At 41.3% G+C, this 15,908-nt stretch overlaps 1 protein-coding gene across 1 annotated transcript; it reads right to left on the reverse strand.

The window, feature by feature from the left end:
- Positions 1 to 2,571: 2,571 nt before the first annotated feature.
- commd5 (COMM domain containing 5) lies at positions 2,572 to 15,908 on the reverse strand. Its single transcript, XM_084429555.1, has 7 exons — positions 15,016 to 15,908; positions 10,939 to 11,093; positions 8,379 to 8,407; positions 8,201 to 8,251; positions 8,038 to 8,127; positions 3,562 to 3,637; positions 2,572 to 3,009 (listed from the first exon to the last, which is right to left on the reverse strand). Exons 1-7 carry the CDS (start codon positions 15,122 to 15,124, stop codon positions 2,908 to 2,910), a joined length of 612 nt encoding a protein of 203 aa, XP_084285681.1. The 5' UTR covers positions 15,125 to 15,908; the 3' UTR covers positions 2,572 to 2,907.

Consider the following 15,908-nt stretch of genomic DNA (forward strand, 5'->3'; position numbering starts at 1 on the left):
GAGGTCAGGCGCAGATAGGGGCGGAGGTCAGGCAGGGGCGGAGGTCAGGCGCAGATAGGGGCGGAGGTCAGGCAGGGGCGGAGGTCAGGCGCAGATAGGGGCGGAGGTCAGGCGCAGATAGGGGCGGAGGTCAGGCGCAGATAGGGGCGGAGGTCAGGCGCAGATAGGGGAGGAGGTCAGGCAGGGGCGGAGGTCAGGCAGGGCGGAGGTCAGGCGCAGATAGGGGCGGAGGTCAGGCAGGGGCGGAGGTCAGGCAGGGGCGGAGGTCAGGCAGGGGCGGAGGTCAGGCGCAGATAGGGGCGGAGGTCAGGCGCAGATAGGGGCGGAGGTCAGGCGCAGATAGGGGAGGAGGTCAGACAGGGGCGGAGGTCAGGCAGGGGCGGAGGTCAGGCGCAGATAGGGGCGGAGGTCAGGCGCAGATAGGGGCGGAGGTCAGGCGCAGATAGGGGCGGAGGTCAGGCAGGGGCGGAGGTCAGGTAGGGGCGGAGGTCAGGCAGGGGCGGAGGTCAGGCGCAGATAGGGGAGGAGGTCAGGCGCAGATAGGGGCGGAAGTCAGGCGCAGATAGGGGCGGAGGTCAGGCGCAGATAGGGGCGGAGGTCAGGCGCAGGCAGGGGCGGAGGTCAGGCGCAGATAGGGGCGGAGGTCAGGCAGGGGCGGAGGTCAGGTAGGGGCGGAGGTCAGGCAGGGGCGGAGGTCAGGCGCAGATAGGGGAGGAGGTCAGGCGCAGATAGGGGCGGAGGTCAGGCGCAGATAGGGGCGGAGGTCAGGCGCAGATAGGGGCGGAGGTCAGGCGCAGGTAGGGGCGGAGGTCAGGCGCAGATAGGGGCGGAGGTCAGGCAGGGGCGGAGGTCAGGTAGGGGCGGAGGTCAGGCAGGGGCGGAGGTCAGGCAGGGGCGGAGGTCAGGCGCAGATAGGGGAGGAGGTCAGGCGCAGATAGGGGAGGAGGTCAGGCGCAGATAGGGGAGGAGGTCAGGCGCAGATAGGGGCGGAGGTCAGGCGCAGATAGGGGTGGAGGTCAGGCGCAGATAGGGGCGGAGGTCAGACTCCCTGTCCAGAAACATCCTCAGGATGGGGCCGTTGCATTCAACTGACAGTATGGTGTGGGGTTTTCAGGCTACAAAACAATAAATAAAAAGGCTCTAGAACAGTGTCATGCAAGTGTCTTTTTTTATGTATTTCTTTTGATGTTTCTGTCTTCGATTTATACCTTTTACTACACTAACCATAGTTTAACCACACTGACTTATTTGTAGTAATACTGTGGCTGTACAAAAGTTAACTTTATCAGTCCAACCAAAGAAACACGGTTACTATACTTTTACTATAGTAAAAGCATGGTTCATTTTCATCGGGGTATCTTTGAGTATTATACACAAGTATAAAATTAAGTATAAAATACGTTAAACAATAGTTATACTATAAACTTTAAATAAATAGCTTTCATTGCACATGAACGTCAGAACCAGCCGCCTCACAAACGACCTGCGTTTGGTTGATCTACGCCGACGCCCTGCTTCACTCCTCAATTTGGTAAAACACATTGTAAATGTATTGTGGAAAAAAAGATGGGAATAGTAAATAAAATGATATTGGACATATAAGAATGAATGAAATGTAAAATGTTTTGTAAACAGTCACGGTGTGCGTTACTAGGCAACCACGTTCTCGTTCACGTTGCATGACGTCATCGAAGTATGTCTCAGAACATGCATACTCTTTTGCTACACACTCAAAAGTATGTACTTTTTCCTCACAAAAAAAGTATATACTTTTAGGTCGTAGTATAAGTAGGCGAATTGGGACTACTAGCTACACACTTCCTCTACCGTAACAACAGAAGAAGAGTCTTAAAGCGGCAGGCACCCAGAAATTTCAGAGCCTTTTATACAAGTATGGTGTGCCATCAAGAGTCCGCTGAGACCAAGGTGGACAGAACAATGCCGTCTGTCTCTTCATGGAGGTGTTTCGAGGTTCTGACAGGGGGAAGGAGCACCCATAATCAGCGGATTGAGAGACTGTGGGGAGATGTTTGGAGAGGTGTTGTTAATGTGTACCATTCGCTCTTCACCCTTTTAGCTGAGGATGGAGTAGTAGACTGAACCATGAGAGGCAACTTTGTGCACTCCTTTACATCTACCTTCCTCGAATAAACCAGGAATTACATCTTTTTGTTAATCAGTGGAACCATCACCGCCTGAGAATGATGTGTTTACGCGACAGTTTCTAACGTATTGGCCCTTTTGGCCTTCCATAGTTATCCGTTGTGCTTGTCAGTCTCGTCGCCGAATGGAACATCGAGCGCCATAGAGGCAAAGTAGAAAACTCCTTCCTCAGCTATCGTCGCCCCCACGCCGCCGCACACTTTGAGCGCAGCCTAACGACTCATATCTTACGCCTGATTACTATGGGATTTTGGCCAGAGGACTGGCGAGCGTATACACATTAGTTCACCTCTCAGTTTGCTTAGCGATCACCAAAAAGTGCACAAATCACACCTCATACACACACACACACACTGAACACTGAACACGGACACACACACACACACACACTGAATCTAACGCCAGATCTGGAGACAGAGATGTCTTTATTTTTACAGATCAACAGAATGTGTTAAACTGTGTTTCTTGTTCAAACACTGACAAACAAGAATCAGTTTAACACAATTAAGCTTTGCTGACCAAGTACAAAATATAATTCACACAAACTGTTCATAAAAATACAAAATATTACGTACATTTTACCAAATATTAGAAAAGACTAGACAGATTCGGACAGATTTTCATCGTGTTTTTCTCACTGCAGACATTCACCAGTATCATCTTTTACACATGGACACGTTAAACAAAACATCTGATCCCGTGTCTTGCAATAGTATACTTTAATTATTTGATCTGAATGATCGATCAGTCTTGTATTTTGAGAATACTTCTCTTCTCTATATCATTCATCTCCTTTAAAATGAGAGAAACGTTGTACCGTAGTTCCTGGAACTTGGCAACTGGAACCTAGAAAAGAGAGAGAGAAAATAAATCACTCACACACACACACACACAAACACACACACAGTTTTCTACAGAGAAAAATCACCTGAACTGAGAACACTTGGAATAACCCACACAATTATTTTATGGTATATTAAAGCATCTCTCATGATTGTATTCATAATTCCAGGAGTTCTCAGGTCAGCTGATGCTTGCGGAAGATCTTATAAGTGTGTTTAATGGATGAAAATGCATGAAAAAGGGATCATAAATGGAAGAACTGTTTATTTATGGCCAACCAATGTATTCATGTTGATCCTGCAAAACTCCTGTTTTGAGATATTATAAAAGCCATATTTGTATACTTTTTTTATACATTTTGTTTTGTTCTTTATTTGTTGGAGGAAAGTACAGTATACAGAAAATAAGCAGACCTAATAAAGTCGACTCTTTCTGTACTCGTCAGAAAACATGAAAATAAAAAAGAAGCTGCTAACATGTGTGAGCTTCTGTTTTTGATGCGTTAGTAAATCTCAGATAAATGAATAATGCAATAATAATAATGATGATAAAGACCTGGAAGCGATGCACGTGTCCATCGGAGAGCTTGATCTGCATGAGGATTGAGGGCTGAAGAGCTCGAGCCAGAGAACTGAAACACACACACACACACACACACACACACACACACATCAGTATCAATCATATCTGCTTCTGTTCACATTAAAAACATTATTATTATACATGTTAATTATAGTCGCCTTTCATGGCACTCAAGGACACCTCACAAAATCCATAAAAGCAATTTAACCAGACATTAAACAATAAAACCAGTACAGCAACAAACATTAAATCACATTAAAGCTTGCCTGAACAGATACGCTTTAAGACGAGATTTAAAGACCGAAAGACTAGAATTGTTGTGAACATTGAACATTGCTGCATAACCGTGCAGAAGCCGATCTTATAATGTGGGAAGGAGTATATGAACAAGATCTAGAAGATATGAAGAAGCCAAGTTGTTAAGTGCTTAATAAGTTAAAAGTAAAAATCTTAAATTTACATGGAATTTAACTGGGAGCCAAAGCAAATTTAGTAAAACAGGAGAAATATGTTCAGTTTTGGTAATGACTCGAGCTGCGGCATTCTGTCCCAACTGTAATGTATGAAGAGGTTTGGAAGGAAGCCCATAAAACAAAGCGTTACAGTAGTCGATTCGTTATGTGACAAGGGCATGCACAAGCGCAGCAGTGCTCTCGAGTGAACGACACAACGCAGACGCTTTATAGTCCTAATCTGAAGAATACAGAACGGGTGACACTGTTAACATGAGCTTCAAAACAGAGTTCTGTCAAGAACGACACCCAAACCGTTAACCTATTCGACAGAGGAGCAGAGCAATTATCTATTACCACAGAAGAAATATTTGACTTATTGTATTTTAGTCAAGAATTTAGAAGAATTTCTGTTTTACTACTATTCGAGAAAATTACTTGAAAACCTATTTAATTCACTTAAGCACTCACCAAGAAACTGAAGACAGATTCAGTTGGGTGTCGTCAGCATGACAATGAAAATGGATATCATATTTCCTAAAGACGATTGAAGACTAAAATTTTTATCAATTTTTTTTTATCTAATATTGTTTTTAGTATTATTATTACTTTTTATTAATATTCATAATCAGTAGTATTATGTATCTGTTTTATACATTTTATATACATTTATAATCATTTGTAATCAATTGTATTTTGTGAATCATGGAGGAGAGACTTTGGGAGACTTTGAGTGTGTTGAAGTTAGACTGAAATGTATGTGCAGTGTTTTCACCGAGCATAACAAGGAGATACATTGGGCATAGCATAAGGAGATACATTGGGCATAGCATAAGGAGATACATTGGGCATAACAAGGAGATACATTGGGCATAGCATAAGGAGATACATTGGGCATAGCATAAGGAGATACATTGGGCATAGCATAAGGAGATACATTGGGCATAGCATAAGGAGATACATTGGGCATAGCATAAGGAGATACATTGGGCATAGCATAAGGAGATACATTGGGCATAGCATAAGGAGATACATTGGGCATAGCATAAGGAGATACATTGGGCATAGCATAAGGAGATACATTGGGCATAGCATAAGGAGATACATTGGGCATAGCATAAGGAGATACATTGGGCATAGCATAAGGAGATACATTGGGCATAGCATAAGGAGATACATTGGGCATAGCATAAGGAGATACATTGGGCATAGCATAAGGAGATACATTGGGCATAGCATAAGGAGATACATTGGGCATAGCATAAGGAGATACATTGGGCATAGCATAAGGAGATACATTGGGCATAGCATAAGGAGATACATTGGGCATAGCACAAGGAGATACATTGGGCATAGCACAAGGAGATACATTGGGCATAGCACAAGGAGATACATTGGGCATAGCACAAGGAGATACATTGGGCATAGCACAAGGAGATACATTGGGCATAGCACAAGGAGATACATTGGGCATAGCACAAGGAGATACATTGGGCATAGCACAAGGAGATACATTGGGCATAGCACAAGGAGATACATTGGGCATAGCACAAGGAGATACATTGGGCATAGCACAAGGAGATACATTGGGCATAGCACAAGGAGATACATTGGGCATAGCACAAGGAGATACATTGGGCATAGCACAAGGAGATACATTGGGCATAGCACAAGGAGATACATTGGGCATAGCACAAGGAGATACATTGGGCATAGCACAAGGAGATACATTGGGCATAGCACAAGGAGATTCATTGGGCATAGCACAAGGAGATACATTGGGCATAGCACAAGGAGATACATTGGGCATAGCACAAGGAGATACATTGGGCATAGCACAAGGAGATACATTGGGCATAGCACAAGGAGATACATTGGGCATAGCATAAGGAGATACATTGGGCATAGCATAAGGAGATTCATTGGGCATAGCATAAGGAGATACATTGGGCATAGCATAAGGAGATACATTGGGCATAGCATAAGGAGATACATTGGGCATAGCATAAGGAGATTCATTGGGCATAGCATAAGGAGATACATTGGGCATAGCATAAGGAGATACATTGGGCATAGCATAAGGAGATACATTGGGCATAGCATAAGGAGATACATTGGGCATAGCATAAGGAGATACATTGGGCATAGCATAAGGAGATACATTGGGCATAGCATAAGGAGATACATTGGGCATAGCATAAGGAGATACATTGGGCATAGCATAAGGAGATACATTGGGCATAGCATAAGGAGATACATTGGGCATAGCATAAGGAGAAACATTGGGCATAGCATAAGGAGATACATTGGGCATAGCATAAGGAGATACATTGGGCATAGCATAAGGAGATACATTGGGCATAGCATAAGGAGATACATTGGGCATAGCATAAGGAGATACATTGGGCATAGCATAAGGAGATACATTGGGCATAGCATAAGGAGATACATTGGGCATAGCATAAGGAGATACATTGGGCATAGCATAAGGAGAAACATTGGGCATAGCATAAGGAGATACATTGGGCATAGCATAAGGAGATACATTGGGCATAGCATAAGGAGATACATTGGGCATAGCATAAGGAGATACATTGTTAATGGGAACCACATGTTTCTCTGGTGATGCACTGTTTTAGTCACATTATAATCATGTGTTTCACATCATGTGTTTTTCTGATAATGCAGTTTTCTGGTCAGCATATACAATAACTGATAGTTTTTGTCTATGGCAGAGAGATGACGAGATGTTGGTCAGTGGTATAAAAACCAAGCCCTTTTGTCCGAAAGGCAGAGAAGATGACTGAGAAGCTGAATCAAGACCTTCGTTTGATCCACTGTCTCTTCCTCCTATGTCTTATATAAAATAAATAAGAGATTTCTTGGCAAAATCACTGGTGTCTGCTTCCATGAAATCAAACAACAGGGGAAAGCAAGATTTTTAAATCTACAATGATGTCAATTGGTAAAAGATAAATAATAAACAAAAGAGGCCCCAAAACAGAACCCTGGGGAACACCAGTGACAACACGGGTGGGTTTCGATTAGACTGAATGTGGTCTGTGAGAGAGGAGTGAAACCAGCTTAAAGCCACACCAGTAATGCCAGTAGACTCCAGTCTGCTCAATGTTGCCATGCAACATGCACTGACTTATGCAAACGCTGCACAATACATCTAAATAAATACATACAATCATGCTCACAATTATAGCTAACACAATTAATAGTGAAAAGTGTTATAAGTCCTGTTGTATTTGTGTTCAGGGTTCCCACTCTTCTCTATTCTATAGAAGAAGCTGGTAAGAAAGAATCATCAAATACATAAAGTTCAAAAATGTATTTGCTGTATCTGGAATTTTTATTTCTAGAAAATATTCACATCATTAAAACTGCACTGTAATGTCACTCTTTACATGGTCTTGTTCTGGCCTTGGCAGAGCATCGGGTCGAACCACAGAGGTCGTGTACGTGACCATTCAGCACATAGTTAAAGGCATCTACAGATTTACATGCCCTCAGTTACTCTTTACGCTCAGTTTCTCTATCAGGTGTAGAAGTCAGGCTTCTCAACCGAGGTAACGTTAATCCTGTCTGATCCTCCGTCAGTGAGTGAGTGAGCGTGTACGGGTCGGCCAATCTGGCTCCGTCCATTAAAATGAACTTTCGCGGTCCTGGACAGTGAGTGACCTTACTTACACATTAAGATACAATCAGATTTTTTTCCAGTCATTGTTAAAAAAAACAAGCTAACAAAACTTGCTAACTAGCGTTCTGCCTACACCTATAAGCTCACACAAAACATCACTGTGTTTACTAACTGACAAGGGGTCCATAGAAGGACAGGTGGGACGTCTGGGAACCCAGAGTTATGAAGAATATGGCTCCACTAAAGAAAGCTTTAGCTAAACTCTGTAAAAGGACAGTAATTGCTTTAAATGCGTTTTTTTCAGAGATTTCAGTTCTTCACGTCTATATGAGATGATCATTACTACTGTACCTGGTTGAAATGGCAACATCAACTCTCCATTTAAACTCCTCCATCTTGGCCAGACTCGGCTCTTGATGTCGAACACTCACTGGGGTTAGCCTGGAGGAGGAGAACCGGTTACTCAAGAACCAGTCAGGATAATACAGCCAGTCAATGTATGTTTCGCTCTGACCTGTTTCCAAAGACCACACTGGACACGTCTGAGAGGAACTCTTCAGAAATCCTGTGATCAACAGATAAATACAGCTGCACACATCACTTCAGATGTATCAGATACATAGAAAAAATATTACTTTTTATTTGTATTTTACTAGCATAAAATTCATTTTACTGTATAAGACATCTCTTACCGAAGAGCTCTGAGATCATCATTGAAAACCTGAAACAAAGAGAATTCAAATTCATATTGATTAAATTGATGCGTTGAAATATCAGTTTTCATATTCACACAGTGCATCATGATCACAACACAAGTCTGTAATTGCAGTAATTCAGCAGTTCTACACACTATTATAGAAAAATAAAATAAAAATTAACAATTTTACTTTCAGGGATATTTCACCGCTGGAAAGATGAATGTGTATTTAAATTGGGTCATTTATTATTAGAAATGTGAATTTATTTTAGAAGTTAGAGCTTTCTAGACTGAGAAAAGCCAGAAAATGTATTTTTGGCTCATGTGGATGAAAGACAACAACTCCCAGAATGCACTTGCTTCGCTGCCCTACGAGGAAAGCCACGCCTACCGGCTACAGAGGGCAGTCTCGGATTCAGACCATATCATAGTTCTGAGACAGCTCTCATTAGAGTCACAAATGATTTCTGGGTAGACAGGGGATCATTCATTCACAGATTTAAAGATTTTTTGCAAATTCAGAATGATTCCATTGAAGATGATTCACAATAAAATTCAATGCGATTCGATTAATGATTTGAGGATAGTGTTAATGGCTACAAAACCTTATTAAATTGTTCCAGGTTCATTAAACACACGATCCTTCCATGCAGAGACTAGAATATCATGCACTTCCCAACTCGATTTGCTCCTATCATCCGATCGTGGTTGTCTCTCTATTAGTGTTACTCGATCTTAGTGCTGCATTTGACACTATCGACCATAGGGGTGTGAACCTACACTGGTCTCACGGTTCGGTTCGATTACGATTATCATGTCATCGATTCAGTTCAATTCGATATCACAATGCATCGCGATGCACCGCATCCTCAATTTTAAATTTCTCTTCAAAAGTGATGTGTGCGCACGTGTGTGTGCGCTTGGGAAGTCGCAGTAACAGAAACAGTGACATTCCAGGTTTCAAGGGAGTAAAGCTTGTTTATGCCATTAAGAAAAGGAAAATCTGTCAAATAAATTTTGTTTTACAAAAATGTTCATTTAAAAGCAGCGCTCATTAATCAGTGTAGGCTATTATGTGACCATTAAAGATGCGCGCATCAACCGTCGCCGAGTCCGCTGTTGAAGGTGACGAATGGATCATCCATTTATAATCACGCGTAACAACACAGAATAATTGTAATTTGACCATCGGGTGCGGATACTTAAATCAGAGAATATTATTGGGGCGGGTGGACTGTTTATTTTTGGCTGCGGATTCGGCGTTGGAGCTCATCCGCGCATCTCTCAGACTCTGCCAGGCGTTAACAGCTTGGGGTGAAAACGGCTAACGTGGTTTATGAAGTTATTGGTATTAGCCTACCTCCTGCATATTCTATTTGTGTGTGACATGAGCGCACAGTACAGCGCGTGTCTTCTGCAGGTCGTGCTTACCAGGTTGTTCCTAAAAGCCGAAACGTGCCCAGATGTCGGCTTTTAAAGTAGTTGGAGCATTTTTAATAGTCTCGCACTCGCGTCTCGCCTCCCTCTGCCATTGTATGCTTCCGCCACAATGCACGTACGCGACAAATGACGTCAGAAAAGTCCGTACATTATAATCGGTTATGGTCTATTACTGAACCGATACCGAATCGTCCTCGTCTGCATCGCGATGCATCGTATAAACGATTAATTTTGACACCCCTAATCGACCACAACATTCTTTTAAATAGACTTGATGTCTTATAGATGACAAGTTCAGTATGGCGTACCACAAGGCTCAGTACTAGGACCGTTGCTGTTCACTCTGTATATGCTACCCTCACGCACACACACACACACACTCTGTACATGCTACCCTTGGGAGATATCATTAGGAAGCATGGCATTAGCTTTCACTGTTAGCTGACGATATTCAGCTCTATATTTCTTCACACCCTGACGAAACTTACCAATTCACTAAATTAACGGAATGCATAGCGGATATAAAAAAATTGCATGACTCGTAATTTCCTACTTAATTCTGAAAAAACAGAGATTGTAATTATTGGACCAAAAACTTCCTCACGTAATAATCTAGAATACTGTCTAACACTTGATGGCTGCTCTGTTAAGTCCTCGTCGTCGGTTAGGAACCTGGGTGTGTGTGTGTGTGTGTGTGTGTGTGTGCGCTCTTTGATACCAATCTTTCATTTGAAAGTCACGTGTCTAGTATCTGTAAAACCGCATTCTTCCATCTTAAAAATATATCTAAATAGACAGATATACACTTATGATGGATAGATGCACTTATGATGGATGGATGCACTTTTACATAACTCTGATTGTATTCGTCTGAAACTAGAAAGTCATATACACCTAGGATGACTTGAGGGTGAGTAAATCATGGGCTAATTTTCATTTTTGGGTGAACTATCCCTTTAAGTATCGGTTTCCAGAATTGTAATCGATTTTCTATTCCCTATGAAGCACTGTGGGTTTGCTGTAGCAGCGTCAGTGAAGACAAACACTCCAATGAACACAGTAAAGGCACACACACACACAGTAAACACACACACACACACACAAGGAGAGGTTACCTCGTGTCTGAGCGCAGGCCTACGCTGAGCCTCCTTCAGGAGAGCGTATAGTCCTGCCATCACACGGTTCAGGCTCTCCTCTGAGATGAGTCCACTCTCTGAGATCCTCTGAACACACTCACAGCAGTCCTGGCCCTCCATGGCCTTCACCACCGCTGGAACACAGGAGAACTTGTTTTCAGTTCATTTAAAAGTAGACACTTCAAACTATGCAAGTATACGCTGAGTTTCAGTTAATTTATGAGATGCTCTACAGTTCTGATTGAGACGGCAGTAAGTGTATCCTGATTGTTAAGTAGAACCCAAACCTTTACAGTTTGTTGAAGTATTACAATTATCTGTATGACCAGAAATTTGTATTTTTTTTACAGAGTATTTTAAGTTTTTCCCGCTGTGCAGTTGATCACGCCGGCTCCTCTATGCCATTCAGTAATAGGGTTGTAACGGTATGAGATTTTCACGGTATGATAATCGTCTCAGAAAATATCACGGTTTCATGATATACGGTATTAAACAATCATTATTATTATTTTAATCATCTGCTACAATGGCCCTTAAATGAATGAAAACAGATAGGGTTTTTTGGTTGAACATATGGTTTATTAAAACAAACTTTTTTGTATGAGTCTACCTTTTGAAAAAATAAGAAAGAAAAAATAAATTCCCAATTGAACAAACATGTCTAATCAATTGAATTCATAAAACCTTAACTTATTTTTATTCTTAATTTATTAATTATTATTTCAGATAATTATAAGATAGTAGAGTCTTATAAAATGTATTTCCTCAGAAATTCTGGGTAACTTGTCTGATATAATTTGTCTGGATTCTATGATTTAATACAAATATATTATTGAAAATGCAATCAGATGAAATGTAACCACTTTTGTTTGTCTGGATAGGTTTACTAAATTAAAACAGACAAAAAACTATATTTCTTAATGTTTAAATAAACTTTATTATTGTTGTTGTTATAACTAAGCTATATTCTATTGTACAATAGTAACATTTCTTTAAGCTAAATCAAACTTTTATTTTGACAGGTTGTACTAAACACCTATGAGTTTCAGTCAGAGTGTATTTGATGATGATTCTTTTAAATAAAAGCAGAGCAGCTCTGGATATGTTCATGTGTTCACGTCCTCATATGAGTGAGACAGCAGACGCTTTAAACACCATGAGCGTCAGCGTCACACATACTTGAGTATGTACTTGGCGAAATGGCGCTGCTCATTCACACAGAACAAGCAGAATATAGTTTTACAGTATAGCATTGTTTTCCGCTGTATATTAATAGACACACTCATAGCGATTTGGATTAATTTACCATTTAGAAATTTAAATATGTTCGACATATTTCCTCCTTTTGCAGCCACTCTTCGTCCATATTTCTAGACACAACTGACCTGTTGAAGTTTCCGAATGCCTTCCTACAGTTGCTTAATAAAAGCGGGCTTCCCACACAAACAAACGTACATGTCTCATTAGTATGAGAAAAAAAAAAAAACAGATTTTAACTGTCGGTCTCGGGTCGAGCTCGGACATATCTTTATGCCTGTCGGACTCGGGTCGGGTTCGGTACTGCTCTGTCGGACGTGGGCCGGGCTCGGACAGAAAAATTCCCGATCAGCACTCTAAACTGGATATCCATCTTCGAGGAAAATCCCGCGTTCGTTTTTCAGATGACAAAAGTATACTTGTTTTCGGCAGGGGAAAACGAGATTAGAATTCGCAGCCTCTGTCTGCTGCACATGTATTGGGTGGAGTCTAAGCAGTCAAGTGAAAAGAAGTTGCATAGCCTATGGGCAGATGAGATCTGGTTTCATTTTTTTTTTTTTTTTTTCAAAACCGTGGATTAGCAAATGTTTACGATATGATAATCGTACATGCCAATATCGTGATAAATCGCCATACCGGTATACCGTTACAACCCTATTCAGTAAGCGCACTAGACATGTGCCAGTACTTATATGATATAGCACAATAATAAGCATGCACGATATTGGTATCGTGGGCACTTCACAATACCGTAAATAGTTCATCATAACATTGTAACATCATACACCAGCTATATTGCTAAATCTACCCGGGTTTTCATATCAACAGAAAAATATCCCAGGATAATAACCTAGCATCTCTTGAGACTAGAGCTTAGATCGGGCCCAAAAAAGCAAGCCCGACCCTACCCGAGCCCGGCCCGACACATTAACTGTAATTATGAGCCCGAGCACGATTTAAACCTGACCATTTTTAATACACGGGCCGTTATAACCAGGGGCGGCGCCAGATAATTTTCTTAACGCAGGTGCTGAGGGGGTGCTAGATCATTGACGGGGAAGCTGCGCAATTATATATTATATAAATACTATTAATAAATGGGGAAAAATTGGCCACTCAGTATTTAAAGGGATAGTTCACCCAAAAATTCTGTCATCATTTACTCACCCTCAAGTTGTTCCAAACCTGTATGAGTTTCTTTGTTCTGCTGAACACAAAGGAAGATATTTGGAAGAATGTTTGTAACCAAACAGATCTCGGTCCCCATTGACTTCCATAGTAGGAAAAATATATACTATGGTAGTCAATGGGGACCGAGATCAAAAATTTTCATTTTTGGGTGAACTATCCCTTTAATATTCAATTATTTTAATTATCACAATTAAAGTTTTAATTGTATTAAATTGAACAAGCACAACCTTCAGCATTCAATCAAATATTCTTAAAGATTTATTATTAATAATGTTATTTCAACATATCATTATTTCGACATAATACGTGTGCTCATGCAACAAGCAAGATGTCCATTTATAAATTCTGTGACACACGTGCATTGATTTAATTTATGATGAGATGTGCTTCAGGTCACGTACAAAAATGCAAGTGACCGCGGCGCACCGGCGCCTCCATGTCATGATTATATTGTCTGCTATATTTGCTTCTTATTTATTAAACCCATTTAAAAAAATTATTAAAATTAAGAATCAATTTATACAAAACAAAATTCACTTTAAAGAAAGGCTTTCTACAATACAAAACTTAAGGAAGTGGTCAAAATCATGTCTGAACCACTCATGTCTCCCAATATATTGCGCGTCCTCCCATATACTCATACTGTTCACTTTTCATAATCAACATATATCGGAAAAAAATAACATCATAATATTTTATGTCTGTTCATCGTCAAAGTCCCCGAAGTCCCCGTTTTTTCGCTATCATAGGCGAGCAGCGTGCCGCACTTAATGCACACGACAAAGCCAACACATATTTTGTCACTTCCCGCCACGACCAGTTTAAAATTAAAATGTTTCTCCAAACTTGCTTAAAGTTAATTCTCCTGTTTTCATTTTTTTCTTTACTTCTTCAAGCTCCATGTTGCACTTAAGCTGCACAATAGTACAGCACAGCAGGACCGGTGTGATGCGTGCGAGTGGAGGAGACGCTGCGCATGACACGTGACGTGCATGATCAAGGGCCCGAACCGGCCCGGCCCGAGGAGAGTGGCGGGAAATATTGGCCCGGGCTCGGGCAGAGAATCTAAGCTCTACTTGAGACTCCCTTACCTCACAGCATAGTTAATGATATGCGGGATCCCCACCCCAGTCGTTGATCTGATTGGTTACAAGGTAGTTTGTGACGTCAGAAACACCAGCGATTTCAAAGCATGTTTTTGAGACTGTCTTTGGTTCACTGCAGTTTTAAGGAGGAAATACTCAGCAATGGTGTCGACTTATGAATTTACACATGATTTGTCTTAAAGCATATTAAAAACACCACACATAAACAACATTAAAAGCATTAAACTGAACATTAAAACATTAAAGTGGTGATTTTCACCACAGGGTGACTTTAAACATAACTACTGCTGCCAAAACACGGTTGTGCTGGATTCACAAGTTTGTATAACCGGTGTGTGTGTGTGTGAAAATGTTTTTCAATTCACCTCCTCATTCGGTTTATAAGATCGCGGATGTGTTTATCCTACAGTGTTTATATGTGAACGCGCTGCTCGTCACGTGAGCGGATCGTCATACTGAGATCACGAGGGGGTTATAATGAAGAGCTGGTAATGAAACTGACCTCCGAGTATCTGTGTGAAAGTGTCTCTGTGGAGATTCTTCAGGTGTTTGCACAGCAGCTCCACCTCAGCAGGAACTCTGCCCCCGAATAAGCTCACGGACTCGCTCATCTTCTGCACAGACGCGATGAGGAGAGGAGACTGATCTCTGACAGATCCTGAGCTAGCTCTCCTTCTCCTCCTCCTTCTTCCTCTTGTTTACTGGCGATCCACTCTTTAGCAGCATTATCGCCACCTACTGTACTGGAATAATGAAACTCGCACGGGTCTGAAGTTTAACATCTGTTGCACACACACACACACACACACACACACACACACCCTCATAGAGCTCCATGTCCAGCTCTGTCCACTCTCAGGTTATTATATTCTATAGACCCGAGTCATATATGTAATTAGTGTTCTGTATAGCTGTCTGACCATTAAACCTTTTTCTAAAATATCCTCATTCTTCATTCTGTCCTTCCCTTTCTTATGTGACTGAATAATATATCACAATTTTATACATTAACTACACATAAAAGGCACATGACACACACATTTTCAGACACACCACACACATCGCATAATGAATTTTCATGTTAACCCATTATTGCCAGTGTTGAATTTAACCCTGTGTGTCCCAGTCTTGATCAGCGATACTTCTATATTAATCCTCACTGTCTGTGTGAAACTATAACACCATCTCCCTGTGTTCCCACTGTCACATCTAGTCTGACACTTATTCTTTAAATTTTTCCACATCAGATTAGAAGATGCTATAATTTATGTTAAGTTCATATTTTCTAGTAACAAAGAAGGTGGCGTGTGTATATCTTGTCTTTGCACACATTAATCCTCACCCACATTCATTCACAGATACAGGCCATTATCATCAAATAATCACTCATAGCTG

Source organism: Rutilus rutilus (genome assembly GCF_951802725.1).
Source record: "Rutilus rutilus genome assembly, chromosome: 14".
Taxonomy (NCBI): domain Eukaryota; kingdom Metazoa; phylum Chordata; class Actinopteri; order Cypriniformes; family Leuciscidae; genus Rutilus; species Rutilus rutilus.

Excerpts from the sequence above, each read along its gene's own strand:
- commd5 (XM_084429555.1), bottom strand. The coding sequence starts at position 15,124 with ATGAGCGAGTCCGTGAGCTTATTCGGGGGCAGAGTTCCTGCTGAGGTG. Across the intron at positions 8,252-8,378 it reads GATGATCTCAGAGCTCTTCG|GATTTCTGAAGAGTTCCTCT; the intron begins GTAAGAGATGTC and ends TGTTGATCACAG. Across the intron at positions 3,010-3,561 it reads GACACGTGCATCGCTTCCAG|GTTCCAGTTGCCAAGTTCCA; the intron begins GTCTTTATCATC and ends TCTCTTTTCTAG.